The 15,457-nt window shown below is 45.7% G+C and overlaps 1 protein-coding gene across 9 annotated transcripts in view; it reads left to right on the forward strand.

Moving 5' to 3' along the window:
- The first annotated feature begins 5,890 nt into the window (after nucleotides 1-5,890).
- TLE1 (TLE family member 1, transcriptional corepressor) overlaps nucleotides 5,891-15,457 on the forward strand; it is an 85,898-nt gene continuing 76,331 nt past the window's right edge. For 3 of the 9 annotated variants that reach the window (XM_012519246.4, XM_058301607.2, XM_023584393.3), the window contains exons 1-4: nucleotides 5,991-7,377; nucleotides 8,196-8,296; nucleotides 9,751-9,814; nucleotides 9,941-9,985. In XM_012519246.4, the coding sequence (XP_012374700.1) occupies nucleotides 7,354-7,377; nucleotides 8,196-8,296; nucleotides 9,751-9,814; nucleotides 9,941-9,985 (234 nt within the window). In that variant the 5' untranslated portion in view covers nucleotides 5,991-7,353. Of the gene's footprint in view, nucleotides 7,378-8,195; nucleotides 8,297-9,750; nucleotides 9,815-9,940; nucleotides 9,986-15,457 lie in introns of all 9 variants that reach the window. The other 6 variants (XM_004477504.4, XM_004477502.4, XM_012519247.3 and 3 more) reach the window with 6 other exon arrangements.

Here is a 15,457-nt window from a genome sequence, read left to right on the forward strand (position 1 = left end):
GCCCTCAGGTAAAAGGGAGAGGATAATGACAAAAGTACTCTTTGAAAAAAATTGACGAGATTATTTAGTTTAAAAAATGTAATATATTTAAAAGAAGATGCAAAAACTCTATAATCAGCACCCACAATTTTTTTCTTTTGTACCTAGTACTCATATTATCTAACACCTAGTTTTTATAATTACTTCTGCTCTTGGTAACTTGAAAATTGGATCAGCAGCAACAAATGCATGGAAAGAAATTAACATACGCAGCAAATATAAAATAAATAGTCTGGATCCCACCCCCCAATCAAGATGGCAGGGCAAAATGCTTCAGGATTCCATCTCTGCACAGAAACTTTGAACAACCAGCAAGAACTGGCAGAAACACCTTTCTTAAAGCTCCAGAAAACAGTTAAACGACTGGAGTATCCGAGGGAGGCCCAAATCCAGAAAAAAGAAGGAGCTTGTGGTGCCCTGGCTGGCCCCTCAGCAGCTTGGCATGGAGCCAGCCCATACTCCCAGCACGGCTCCCTGGTGCTGGTTCCAGAGGAAGCAGAGTAGCCCTCGTGCACATTCTGGGAGCATGTATGTCTGGCCTGATCTGATTGCCCTGTGTGTAGGTGTCTCCCCAAACTCTCCTATAGAACACTGTGGGAGGCCGTCAAATTGGACCACTTTTGGCAAGGGATTGCTGGCTGTAAGATATACAGTGCAGAAGGAAATTATGAAAAGGAACCAAACAGAGCTGAAGACCACAGTAACAGAAAATAAAAACTCCCTAGAGGGGTTTAATAGCAGAATGGAGCAGGCAGAAGGAAGAATCAGAGAATCTGAAGACAAGACGTATGAAATCATTCAGTCTGAGGGGCAGAAAGAGGAAAGAAGAAGGAAAAATGAAGAGAGCCTGATGAAACTGTGGGAGTACCAGAAGAAAGAAAGAAGTAGAGAGAATATTCAAAGAAATAATGGCTGAAAACTTACCTAATTTAACTAAAGATGTAAGTATACATAGCCAAGATGCTTAATGAACTCCAAACAGGATGAGCCCAAATAGACTCATGTGGTAGCATATTTTAATATTTTAATTTTAATATTTTCAGGAGAGAATTCTAAAAGATGTAAGAGAAAAGAAACATGTAACATACAAAGGAAACATAATATGTGCTGATTTCTCATTGGAAACCACGGAGGCAAGAAGGCAGTGGCATGACATGTTTAGAGTGCTGACAGCAAAAAACTGCCACCCATAAATTCTGTAGCTGGCAAAACTGTCTTTCAAAAATGCAGGACAACTAAGCATTCGCCAGTAAAAAGTGGAGGGAATTTGTCAGCACTAGACAAGTATTACAAGAGATGCTAAAGAGAGTGCCACAGGTTGAAAGTAAAGGACAATGGACAACAGGTTGAAGCTGAATGAAGAAATAAAGGTATCTGGTTAGTGTAACATGAGTAAGTATAAATGCCAGTACTATTGTATTTTAGGTTTTTAGCTCCACTTTTTACTTCTAACAGGGTCTAAAAAGGCAAATCCATAAAAGGTAATGAAATATCAGTGGCTTTGGACTCATGATGCATAAACACGTAATTTGGGAGAAGTACAAAGGTGGGGAACAGAGGATATAGGAACATCGTTTGTTTATACTATCAAAATAAGTTGGCATCAAAGCAAATGACATTGTTAGAGATTTAGGATGTTAAATTTAAGTTATGTGATAACAACAACAAAGAAAATATCAGAGAATATGCAAACTTATAAGAGATAAAAATTAGAGTGCAGGTTGCCAGGATGGGGGACAGGGGAATAGGGAGTTGATTTATAATGGGTGTAAGATTTCTATTTGGGGAGATAGAATTTTAGTTTTATGGAAATTCATGGAGATTCTGCAATATTGTGAATGTGATTATTTTCTTTGAATGGTATGCTTGGGAGGAGTTGGGATGGGAAAGTTTATGTTGTATATATGTTCCTATAACTTTAAAAAAAGAGGGAGCTGATGTGACTCCTCTAAATAAATAAATAAATATGGGAAGGAAAGAGCAACTGCAGAGATAATGAGAATTAAAAGCAATACATGATCCTGGATGGGATCAAACAAGGGAGGAGAAAATGCTCATAGGACATTATTGAAGCACATGATAAAACTGGAATATAGACTATAAGCTTTAATATTAGTGTTAAATTTCTTGAACTTGTTGACTACGCTCAAGATGGTTACATAAGTGAATATCCTTGTTCTTAGGAAATGTACAGAGCACTATTAAGTGTTCAGAGGAGCAGATGTAGTTCAGGGGTTTAGTACCGGCTTCCCATGAAAAAAGTCCTGGGTTCAATCCTCAGTACCTCCTAAATATATATATTAAGTATTCAGGGGGAAGTGGACTTGACCCAATGGATAGGGCGTCTGCCTACCACATGGGAGGTCCACGGTTCAAACCCCGGGCCTCCTTGACCCGTGTGGAGCTGGCTCATGCGCAGTGCGGCTGCACGCAAGGAGTGCCGTGCCATGCAGGGGTGTCCCCTGCATAGTGGAGCCCCACACGCAAGGAGTGTGCCCCATAAGGAGAGCCGCCCAGCGCGAAAGAAAGTGCAGCCTGCCCAGGAATGGCACCACACACACGGAGAGCTGACACAGCAAGAAGACGCAACAAAAAGAAGCGCGGATTCCTGGTGCCCCTGATAAGGATAGAAGCCATCACAGAAGAACACACAGCAAATGGACACAGAGAACAGACAACTGGGGGGGAGGGGAGAGAAATAAATAAAAAATAAATCTTTAAAAAAAAAGTGTTCAGGGAACACAATATGTACAACCTATTCTCAAGTGTTCAGAAAATGGATTTTTGGATAGACACACAGAGGGAGAGAGGGGAGGGAGAGAAAGAGGGGGAGAGAAAAAGGGGGAAAGAGAGAGAGAATGAAAGCTGCTACAAATACAGCAAAATGTTAATATTGGTGGATCTGGTCATCTGGGGGTTGGGTAGGAGTATGTTGAAGTTCTCTGTATGAAGTCTGCATTATTTTTATAACTATCCAGTAGGTTTGAAAGTATTTCAAAATAAAATGTTGAAAAAAAAAAAGAAGAGTCTGGCAATCTTTGTTTTATTTGCAGAGGATAAAAAGAGTAGTTTTTTTTTTTCAGGGACAATTTCCTATGGAAGCAGCACACTTAACATTATTTCTTATAAAAACATTATCAACATATGAATATGTTGAAGGTAAAGAAGATTATGGTTAACAGACTTAAAATAGATGACTAAAATTACAAGAGTTCATGTGAAGGGCTATTTTAAATGGGCTGCAGACAATCTGCACATATATTATTTATTTAAAACATAAGATTAAAGCTACTTGATTGTTTAAACACCATCACTTGTAATGCAGTTTCATGAGAGTTTTGTGATATAATTGCTGCAGCATGACAATCGTGGAGAAAATATGACCTTGAAAATGGCAGAAACTTGTCCCTTTCTCAGGGAAGATGTCTGTATGATAGAAGTCACTAATAAGAAAAAAATATTTATGCACACAATTAAAGCCTTTCCAATTTAAAAATCACCATTCTTTTCTCCAGATATTACATTGTAAGGAAATCAGAAGGCCTGGTGATTCAAACTTCACTGGTAGTAAGGAAGCACTCCTCAAAAGAGAAATCCCCAATTTTCACCCAAACTGGGGAAAGATGGTGACCAGGTACGTTTTCTGTAACAGCTGTATTAGAGAACATTTAAAGATAATGTGTTAGAACTGATTTTGAAGGAAGTGGGTGGAAAGAGAAATAACACTTTTGCTCCTGCCCCTCAAAAAGCTGTTTTAATTTCTCTGCTTAAACTTTATTACCAGCATGTGCCTGTAAATTAAGGTACCCATCAGACAAGGCTGGATAAGCTAGTGCAATGTCTCTGCTGCCAGAGTTGTCCCAGCACCCACAGGCATTTTTGTGGCACAAGAGAACTTTCTATCCTGCCCTGGGGCTGATAATGGCATGAAGTAACTATAAGACAGGCATTATGTGGCCCAGCCACTAGATGAAGATTTTTAAAGAACACAGATTGCCAAAGGACAAAGCTTAGTTCTGCACACATCTGTTGCTGTCATTACCAAATTTAAGGACGAAAAGAGAGGTAGGACTTTCTTCCTTTTCATTCTCCATGTTAGCAAATGGATACTATAGCCTTCTCCCCAAATCCACTTAATGAGAGCACTGCAAAGTTACACTATGGAACTTGTTTAACAATTTACTATTGCCTTGCAGATTGGATAGAACTGCTCTTTATTTTTCATTTATAATTGATATTTGGGATTGATGCAGTTATAGACAAATCAATGTCATACATATTTCAAAACAACTGCAACCTGAACTGTATTATCTAAAATGATTCTTTCAGTAGTTCAAGAAAGAGAAATTAAAAGCAAATCTTTGAGGTAAATGCATTTATTCACATACGTGCCTTCCCATAAGTCTCTTAAAACTAAAGTAACGGGGATGTGGGAGTTATTAATACCAAAAACGTGTTAACAAGGCTCCAATATAAGATAAATGCTTGTCCTATAGGTTCCACGCATCACGTGGAAATAGCTTAACAAAGGAAGTGTAAATTTTTCTACTGTGAGGTGTATTTAGTGAGATAAAAACGGGAGTCTCTCAATATTAATTACATATTATGTCCCGTTTATTTAAATTTTTCAAAATCCCTTTTAACTCAACTGCATCGCATAAGAATTGCAGCCACGTCATTGACCCAAGTTTTCTCCTTTATTCCACACACATCTCAGCCCGGGGGTATCATCCAAACTACGGAGGTGGGGGTGGGCGGGACAGGTTTTTCAGGTCTCAGTGCTGGTTTATTCCATTGTCTCCCTTTGTTCCCAGGAATTGAAAACAGACTCATGCTCACGTTGCTGCGAGGCTCCTAAAACTCTACGACTCCCCCCCTTCCCCCCCAATCACAGCACACTCAGGACTTTTAAGACAAGGACCCGCGATTTCGCGCCCCAGGCTGAGTATGGCATCTGCGCCTTGGCACGCGCGTGCCTTTCCCTGGCGTACCCTTGGGAATCCTTCCCGCCAAACGAAGGCAGGCCGACCCTTTTGCAAAGTGGTTTGAGATCCTCCAATAAATTCCAAAGCCAACCACCTTGGGCGCAAAACGGAGTGGACATTATGGTCAAGTCTTCTGCGGCTGGCGTGCGTAAGCCTGCCAATGCGCTGATCATCACGCAGTTTCCACCCAATGCACAATCCACTCTTTTTCACGCCTCGGTGAAAAGGTAACTAGGAAAAAGACAAACCTCAGAGGAATTTTTGAGTGTGACCTCACCTTCAAAAGGGTAGCATTAAACAAGGAGCCTGCACCCAAAAGACGTGTTCGGCTCGAACTACCAAAGAGTACCCCAACAAGCAATGCGGTGCGTGCCTGAGTTACTTCCTTCGAGATCTGAGGGTTTTCATTAAAAAGTGAACAAGTGGCAGAATTTTTGCAAACTCGAACCCCAGTTCCGCGGTAGCACCCTCGCGGATCCTTCCCGCTCGCGCGCGACCGCGCGTTCCCTCGCCAGCCCCACGTTACTTTGATTGACAGCCGGGCCCAGCCGCTCTCCTTCCCACCGACCTTCCCATCGTCGGTGCCAATCTCTGCGTCTCGCCGCTTTCTATTGGCTGGCCCCGGCGTCCCGCGGCTCCTCCAGGAACACTTCCTCACTCAGCCCGGGAGGACGCGGCTGGGTGGAGGAGGGGCGGCGGCGGGGGAGACGAGGGAGACGGCGGAGATGGAAGCGAGCAGCATGGGAGGGGGGCGAGAGGGGGACAGGCTGGCCGGCGTCGCGCAGCCATAGGCTCCGGGGAAGCGTCGCGTCAGTGCCCCACGTTGGGCCCGGCGCGCGCGATTGGCTGGCGCGGGCCTCTCCGCTGTCCCTGCTCCGCTCGGGCCCACGTCCCCCGCCCGCTCCGCGCTCGCGTCCCCGCCCGTGCGGGGCTGGGCGGGGCCGGCGCTGGTTAGCTCCGGAGTGTGAAACCGCGTGTTAATGTAACCGGCGCGAGAGGCGCGGGCGGCGGCGGCGGCGGCGGCGGCGGGACCGGCGGCTGCTGGCGCAGCGACGGCGGATACCCCGTGCCTCGCGCCCCCCAGGCGGCCGACTGCACCACCGCCACCCCCTGCGAGGCCGGGCGGGATCGACGTCACCGGCCTGGACCTCCGTCGACCCGTCGTGGACCAAAGCCCCGCTGACCACCGGTGCCGCGACTACTCCAGACTCGCCCGCGGAGTTTGCCCGCCCGCCGGGGAGGGAGGCTGGGCGGCGCAGTGTCCTGCTCTTCTCCCGGCCGGCTCGTGGATGTCGTCCCCCGGGTCGTGAGAGAACTTTGCAGCGGGCTGGAGCGCCCTTTGCGGAGAGGCAACGCAGGAAAGGCCAGGGAGTACCGAGGAAGGGGCTTGGGGGAAGGGTCTGGAGTGGCTAGGCCGGCCCTTCTGGGCGATCTCGCGTGGGGCGCAGCGCCCTGATGCTGCCCGGTCTCGAGGAGCAGCGGATGGCTGCGGGGCTACCCTCCACGGAATAGCCCCATTGGACCAGGAGGGATTGTGCAGCCGCGGAGATACCGAGTGCCGGGTGCACGGGGCGTGCCGAGCCGCCTCCCGGCGCGCCCTCCGCACTTTCTCCGCCTCGGCGTCATCTGGCGCTCCCCGACTCGGGCTGAGGCTGCGCGTCGCCCGGCGCGGAGCCTGCGCCGCGGCCCGACACTCGCTCTCCGTTGCCTTCCGGGAGCCCGCAAAACACCCGGCTGAAAACTCAGCTCGGACCCGCGAGGGTCAGGCCCCGATCGCTGCCAGGTTTGTGTGGGGTTAACCGGAGTCGCCGCTCCACCTGCACTTCCTCGCCCCCGGCCGCCGCGGGCGTAATCCGGAAAGAGGTGGACTGGGGAAAAGCAAAGAAAAGCGGCCCGCCTGGATTTGCTGGCCCGGGACGGGCGCCGCGCACGCTGATCGCCGAGGGGAGCGCGACGGGACTCTCTGCGCCCCCCGCCTCCCCGCCTCCGGCGGCCGAGGCCCTTGGGTTGGAGCTTAGCCCTCGCGCCTCCTTCCCGGGCGCTGGCGTCGCCGCGCAGTTAATTGGAACTGCTGGGCACGGGGCGCTCCGCAATGTGGCCCTGAGCTCGGGAGCCCGCACCGGGGGGACGAGGAGTAGCTGCGGGCGCTGAGTGGCGGTGCGCCCAGCTGAGCGCGGCTGCGTGCGTGGCCGGCGCCCCCCGCCCCCGACCCCCTGCGCTCCCGCTTCTGCTTGGCTTCCTGGCTGAATTTTCCTCGTTGGGATTAAAGTTGGAAATTGAGCGAAGAATTGAGTTGCCCAGGAGCAGAGCCGCGGCCGCCGCCGGAGCTATGTTCCCGCAGAGCCGGCACCCGGTGAGGCGCGGCCCGGTTGGGGAGGGGGTAGGGGGTAGGGAGTGGGTTGGGGGGTAGGTGGCGGAGGCGCAGTTTCTGCTCCGTACAGAGACGGGCGATTGCTGCAACCTGGTGGGTCCCTTCGCCCCCAGGGGTGCAAGGCTGGGAAGGTCCTCGGCCCTGGTCCGCCGGGGTGCCGAGTGGCTGAAACTCGGAATCCTCCCCTTTCCTTTCGGCTCCCTCCCACTTGACGTCTAGACTGGGGGGTAGGGGGGGCGCCAGGGGAGGCTGGGGTTTCACTCCTGGCAGCCACAGTCTCCCCCTTCCCCGAGTCGGGCGTGGCGCCCCCCCCTTTGTGTCTTGTCTCGCTTATTTGCATGTCAATGCGACCCCCCGGTTCCGTCGCGCCCGGAGGTGGCCCCGGCGACTCTGGGAACCGGGAGCGTGAGGGAGTTGTTTTTCTTCTCCGATCCCGGGAGTCATTATCACTCCTGTGGGGGAGGGGGACAGCTACGGCGACGGCGGCGATCTGGCCAGGTCTTCCCCAGCCTTCGGGGAGCTGCTCCTTCCGCCAGCCGAGTGACTTGGGCGCACGTAATGTGACCCGCTCTGGAAGCTGGAAGAGGCTCCTTAGCCTCTTTCGAAGCTGGGGACCGGGGGAGTGTCCTCCTTCCCCCTCCCCAATGTGAAACGCAGAGGCGACTTCGGGGCTTCGTTTTCCGCTACTTCTAACTTTATTTTTTGTTTATGTCTCACCCGTTCCTCCCTCTTCTGATCTAACTGCTTTATGCGTCCACCCGCATTCCCCTGCCTCGGAACCCCTCGCCTGTCGCCACTAGACGCCGCATCAGGCTGCAGGCCAGCCCTTCAAGTTCACTATCCCGGAGTCCCTGGATCGGATCAAGGAAGAATTCCAGTTCCTCCAGGCACAGTATCACAGGTGCGTGCAGGGCCGGGCAGAACGAGTGGTTGTCGGGGTGCTGGTCTCTGGCGGCCGCGTGCTCCTCATTGCCCAGCCGGGTGGCGGCGGCTGTACTTAGTATTTGCGTCCAGGCGGTGGCGTGTGGAGTTGCAGTTAAGACCTGTCATTCACGTTCTTCTCTTTGCTGGCTCTTCCCGGGCCTCCTCTTGTCTCCTCCTCCTCCTCCCATTGTTTCCCTTTTGCCCGTTTGCTGCTGTTCCAAAGAATCCTTTTTCGTGTATTTAGGAGTTGCATGAGAACCGTCAATATTTGCACTTAACTTATTTATTTTGCAACAGGCTGAGCCTGAAACATTGATTCAATCGATGCCTCAGCCCTGGAGTGCGGGTTCATGTAGGCAAAACCAGTGTTGAAATCACTATTTGCCATACTTGGGAATCGGTTTGTCTGAGGCAAAGTCCATCGTGGAGGGCTGACTTTTAGGATACCATCATTGGTGTAGTGAGGTAGGGCGAAAGCTCATCTGCTTTGGTGTCATTCTGGGTAGGTTTGGGTAGGACATGTAATTGGAGTCACATTTCTGTCTATCTCAGCCTTAGTTTCCTCGTCTAATGACAGCTACCTCTCCACTGAAAGGATTTATAAATGAAAACTTTGCCAAGTATATGGCTCATTATAGACTTTCCGGAAATGTTGGTTCTTTCCTTTGCGCCTGTGAAGTCTTAGCTGATTGGAGCTAAGAAAACTGTGATATGATGATTTTTATTTTTACGGTTCTTGGGAAAAAGCGTGCAGATGAGGCTATAAGTGGCTTGGGGTGTGAATTTTCTTACTTTTCAGGGGCTTTCTGGTTATTGACCTTTTGTCTGCTTGTTGATTGTATCTTTAGAGCTTGAGGCATACCTGCATACATCGTGTTTACCCAGTCGGTTGAAGGGAGAAGATCAGCCGGCTTCATTGCAGTAGCTACTGGGCATACTTTGGCAGGAATTTCAAAACCAAAGGTTTCAAAAGGGGTCCAACAGTTGTAGAAGTAGCTTATGATACAGATTTCATACTGAGTTGGCAAAGATGGTTCATCCTATGTTTGAGACTGAAGATTGTGCAGAGGCCAGGTTTCGTGAAATCCAGAAAAGCAAACTTAGTTGCAGGGAAGTAGGAATGAACAGGTGACCAAGAGGAGGAGTCAGCCTTCTGGGTAAGTCAGAGGCTTTGACAAGTTTTTGGCAGTCTTGGCATCTGTGGTTAAGTGTGCACCAAGAAGAAAAAGGGTGGTAGCTGAAAGGATACCCTGTATGGTTCACCTTATAGCTTTTCCCTATTAAATGCAAGGACAAAGTTTTGAGTGTTTACCTAGATAGTTTATGGCTTTTCGAAATGGCTCTGTTTTTACCTGAAGTGCAAATATATGAGGCAGATGTTAAAACAACTGACATAATGTTTGCAATAAGTTGCCTGTTTTGCTTTTGTAGCCTTAAATTGGAATGTGAGAAACTGGCAAGTGAAAAGACAGAAATGCAGAGGCACTATGTGATGGTAGGTATCAAACATTGGACTTTTTTCCCTTTTCATCTGATAATAAGCAAATTCATGTTCTTAGCATTACCAAAACTTGAATTAAAAAAATGAATAAAATGCTTAATCCTTTTTTTCTCTTTACAGTATTATGAAATGTCATATGGATTAAACATTGAAATGCATAAACAGGTAAGCTTTGGTTAATCAAGCTGAACTGAGAAGCCAGTTCATTCTGATTTTATAATGCTGGCATTGTGTCCAGTAGTGGAGGGTTTGTAAACCATTTTTCTGCCTTGGTTTCCCTTTCTGTAAGTGGGTGGTAGTGCACTGCAGCAATGGGTGCTCCTTGACAATTATAGAATGTTAGGATGATTAGATAAGAGGTACTTTGGAAGTGTAAACCTGTCTGGTTATAGGCAGATAGCAATTCAGACCTGAACTTGTTTCCATCTAGATAAATGTATGTTCCTCTGGAATGATCCTGGGTATCTTATAGAGTTTCTGCATATCAGAATAGCTAATGTTTTTGTGCTGGTTTGGAAAAGAAGTATGGATCTGTGGGTGGGAGGGGAATATTCAAGTTTATTTAGTCCTGTGAAACAAGGTATAAGACTAACTCTGAGGTTAGTCTTTATGCTTTGAAGCTGTGTAAAGAGATCCTCAGGATCAGTGGCTTATTAGCAGACATCTTTTTGAAAAATTTCTCAGTTGATGCAGGTTGGGAGGTGAAAAAAAGCATCCTTTTATGGCCACAGCATATGTTGGGAGTTGCTTTGGTCCTAGTGGTTTTAAAAGCATGAAAAGATTAGTGACTGGAAAGCTCTAGCTATGACTATGAGTTTGCAAGTTCCCATAAAATTCACACTTATGGCTACTATAATGGTGTATAAAAAGAGTATTGAGCTGGAACAAGGCACTAAGGACCTCATAAGAGAAGAAAAGCTAAATGATTGCTCAGCCCAAAGGACCCTCGATTGAGTAGTCATTGTCTGCCAAAGAAAGCATTAATGGCAGGGTGTAAGTATTCTGGAGATATGCTGACATTCACTTTTTCATCAAGACGCTGGTACAATAAGTCTTTTAGAAATCGATTGCCTCTTAAAAAAATTATCATCAGATGAAGTTGCACAGTTGGACACGTTTCAAAGTGCAACAATACAATTCTTACTTGATGTATATGTGCTATTTCATCTGAAACCCTTGTTTCATTAAATTAAAGAGCATGGCTGACCGGCTGGGGCACAGTGGAGAAATTGATTAGTTCAGCCTTCAGATCTTTCTTATATTCAAAGACTTTCATTAAGCAAGTGTGTTTCAGAGTTGAATTCTGCTTTTGTAACTGCGTTCTTTGATTTTTAATTCATCATAGATTTCATAATGCTAAGGTTTGACGTACTTTAGATCTGTTCTCTGATACGTGTTTAGAAGGAGACAATTAGGTCCAGGGCCTTTTATTAATAATATAATTGGACCTTTTAAAAAAGCCAATTTTATTCTGATTTGCAGAAGTTGGTAACCTAGCTTGTGTTGGATTTACATCTTTGTTTTTGTGTGTTTAAATGACTAATGCCTTATTGAGGTATTTGTAACTTGTTGGTTTCTAGCATAGAAGATCTGTGGCTAGCCTTTGGTCATTTAAATGAATTATGAAAATAAATTTAGCTTAGGGGGTCTAACCTCTCCCTTTTAAAAAAAAAGTTCATCTAAAATGTGCATTTCCAGTAACGAGTATACTCGATGAGTAAGAGGAAATGAAGCTTTTTCTTAAACTCATAAACTCACAGGATTTAATAACGTCGCTGCCTCATATAAGGGAGTATCGCCTCTGTGTAATGTGTGCTGGTGCTGGATTTATTGGGGGAGCTAAAGGAGGTGTGTGGTTCTCCTGGGTTCTTACAGGTCATGTGGCTGGGCTACCTTTCCTTTTCTTTATTGAGTAGGAAGAAGGGGTGAAAAGGGTCAGAAGCCCCATGTTGGCAGAATGGAATGGTTTTCCGATGAGTTTCTCTATTCAAGGGGCATTTGTGGGTGTATGTTGTCTGCCCACGAAGCCCGTGCGCTTTAATAACGCACTGTGTGTAATTGGCTTAGTAATTTGAAAAATGTCCAAAGCCGAGAGACACCGTGTTCTTTACGGTAGGTTGTTAAGCCTTCTGAAATTTAGTTTATACTGTAAATGCTGACAGACCCTTAACTAGAGTGGTGCGCAAAGCAATGCTGTAATTCAGTGTAAAGTGGACTTACATTTGAAAAACATCCTTCCGAATGTCACGCATTAATAATAAGTTCTGAGGAGGCATTTGGTGCAGCTAGTAATCATAATTCTTATTAAAACTGGTGACGTCTGGCCCCCAGGGTGTAGCCAGGCTCAAATTGATGCTTTTTGCCGCCTGATCACCAGCATGGCCTAAGTGCTCATTATATTGTAGAGAGGGCCTTTGGAGCTCTCATTAGATTTGACAGGAATTCTCTCTAGGGGGAAACTGGGCATTAGCGAGACTCCTGACAGGCTGAAATTATTCCTGCTTTATGGCTTATAACCAAATGCTAGCAAGGCATCATCAGGGGACACAAAAAATTGTCATTTCTGACAACATCTTTGTTACTGAAAAAAAAATGCAGTGATGGGGAAACTTTCTGTGGAGAGAGAGCTTTAATGTTAAGATTTGTCTCCTCTGTGACTGCCCTCCCTTTCCACCTTTCGATTTTGTCGAGGAGCGAGTTTAGAGATTTCAGTGTCAAATCTCACCACCAAGTGTTCCGTCTGGAAGTATTAAAGGGGAAGTCCGTCCAAATCAAGAACAGTATAATTGTGGTTTCCTTACTTTGGTTTGATGCCCATGGTTCTCTGTGTTGTGTCAATACTTCCTGATAAGTCTTCCCCTCACTTTTTCATTGGTGGCTGGTTAGAGAAAAGTTAGCTGAACAGAAAGGCAAATAGATATTTAAATCTTTTTTTTAATTGCAACCTTAAGGCAATTTTTTTCTCTAGAGCTTTTCTTTTATACATGTCTGTTTGTCCATCTCTCTATATGTATAGATCTATAAACTCTTTTATCTCTATACAAGGGAGAGGTAGAGACTTCTTGTGTAGAAACTAAGACAGTTCTAACATGACCAGAGTGTTAGGGTGCATTACAAAATAGGAACCCGTTGAAAAGGTCTTTTTGTGCCTTATGTGTGTGGCAGCATGATCTTTAAATTTATTTTTCCATCATGTAGCTTGGTGTTTGCCTCATTCAGTCTTTTTGGGGAAGAAGATACACTGTACATGCGTGCATAAGCCTTACCCAGCTGTCTTTTCAGTATGCTAAAGAGTTGATGCACAAGTTGTCATTCAGTGGCTTAAACTTGTACACACTTAACACATTTCAAAAGCGAGGTGTCTCGTCATCCTGTGAAGTAGATGGGTAGATGGTTTGTTCTGCTCAGAGCTGTGAGCTTGTGTTCAGAGTCTGGGACCTGCTACTGACTCTTGAGCTTGGTCACCAGGCGCCCCAAATCCTGTGCTTCTATCCCGTGCTACCTCTGCTTACCCCTCCTGCTGCCCTCTGGAAGTGGGGCCAGTGGCAGAAGCCCTCTAGGTCACATGTGGAGTGACCAGCCCACTCCACTTAGCTAGCTGTCTCTCTCGTTCTTGCTCCACCTGTGCTGATCAACTTCACAATTTCTAAGAACTGTCAGGGCAGGGTGGGTGTTCTAAAAGTTTAGCATCAGCACTGTTGACTGGTCTGTGTCAGCCAGAAGCTGTGGATTGATAGAAAGTTGTAAACAGCTGAGAGATACTCTCCTCAGATTATAGTGAGTGTAAGAACAAAAGAAACTATTATGCTTAAAATTTTTGCTTAGGAGAAATTCTTGGGAAAAGAAATTGTTTTTGGTAGTTTTCTTTTTCTTTTTTTTCCTTTTTAAGTGTTTAGTGTCACCTGTGAGTTCATTGCTTAATTAGGATTGCCTTACTATTTGTCTGCAGGTTTAATCTTCTTAAATTTTTTAGCCATGTGTGTTTTCTGTCTATAATTTCTCACTTTGAGATTTTCTTCTAAGTCAGAATTTCAGACTGGGAAATGACTAGCTCTTGGAATATAGGCGCTTTGGAGTTAAGCTCCACCAGGTGTTAATAACCTTGTAATACAAAGAGGGTAGCTGTCATCAAGAATGGAGTGGTTTCCAACTTTATTTGCATCAGCCAGGCTGTCATTTAGAGGCATAAGTTAAAAAGAGATAAAACCCCTGCTTATTTAGAGCCTAGATTCTAAGGTGCAAGATAAGCTAACCTTTGTTTTATATCAGCAAGCGGAACGAATTCCTCACTGGCACAGGACACTCTCAGCAGTGGGCCAGTGGCTGGTTTCTGCCCTGGCTGTGGACTAGGGTGAGGCACTCACCTCTGTTGCCAAATTTGAGGGGATGGGGTTGTCCCCCATAACTCAGTAGTTGTTACATAATATTTTAATGGAACATTTAAAAAGTTCAAAATTAATGCAAAGACATCCACAGCAAACAGTAAAGACAGAATCCGGCAGGTCAGGATTAGGGTGAGATGAGAGAGGCCAGGCATCCTGTTTGTCTTTACAGAAGGACGAGGTTGAAATGTTGGAGAGATTGAAATGTTGGTCTCTCTGGAAGCTGCTGTGACCTGTCAGATCTGCCTTTGTGTAAAATCCTTCATTGAGATCATTCAGGGAAGGAGTTTAGTGACCCTGAGCAAGTCATGCACAAGTAACTAGGACCTCAGTTTTCCTTTCTGTTAAAGGAAGGGGGGTGGTCTAGACAGTTCCTCAAGTGTCCGTTTGCCCGTGGTAAGCTTCTGTTTTCATCTTACATGGTGGGACTCAGCCTGCCACACCCACCAGGCACCCTGGGTGACTTGAGGAGTTACAGAAGGCTCAGATGTTCCCCTAAACAGACACAGAGAAAATCTGTTCTTTAGTGAAGATTGAATTAAATCTTCTTGAGTGGTAAACTAAAGCAATATTCAGTTACTGTCTCATAGAGCCATTTTAAGTTTTCGTAGATCTGCATCTTTGCTATGTCCTGAACCTTTGTGACCTCCAGAAATGAATTAAGTAGGAGGAGACTAGGAAATTTACTTGGCTCTCTTGAAGGCTCTGATTGACTTGGTTCTACCCTCACATCCCCATGGCTTAATGCTACTCCAGATTTTTAAAAATTGACACTGGGATTCTCAGAACCAGTACCTTTAATGCAATAATTTTTAGATTGCTCTTGTTGGTTGGCTTATGTGACAAGATTAGGCATTTATGTCTTCAAAATAGTCCTCACTTAGGGAATTGGTGAGTTCTGTAGTAATAAAGTTGCTATAGACTTGTTCCAGGAATGTGGTTTGAGGTTTTAAGTAGAGCTCTTACATGGATGTGAGAGATTGTCAGATTTTTTTCCTGAGGTATGGTTTGATATGAGAAATTAATTTAGAACAAAATTCTAAAGTAAGTTATTCATGTGATGCCATTTATTTGATATAACAAAAAAAGGGTTTCTAAAGTTGTACAAGTATGGACGTTACAGGATAGCTCAGTTCGCAGACCACCCCACTTGCCATAAGGCTTTTTTGGAAAACTAAGACATGTTGACACTTGTCAATCAAAAACTTTCGTTATTTAATGTTTAAATTTTTAATAGTTATTGATTTTAATTTGG

The sequence above is a fragment of the Dasypus novemcinctus genome, chromosome 8 (assembly GCF_030445035.2).
Source record: "Dasypus novemcinctus isolate mDasNov1 chromosome 8, mDasNov1.1.hap2, whole genome shotgun sequence".
Classification (NCBI taxonomy): Eukaryota; Metazoa; Chordata; class Mammalia; order Cingulata; family Dasypodidae; genus Dasypus; species Dasypus novemcinctus.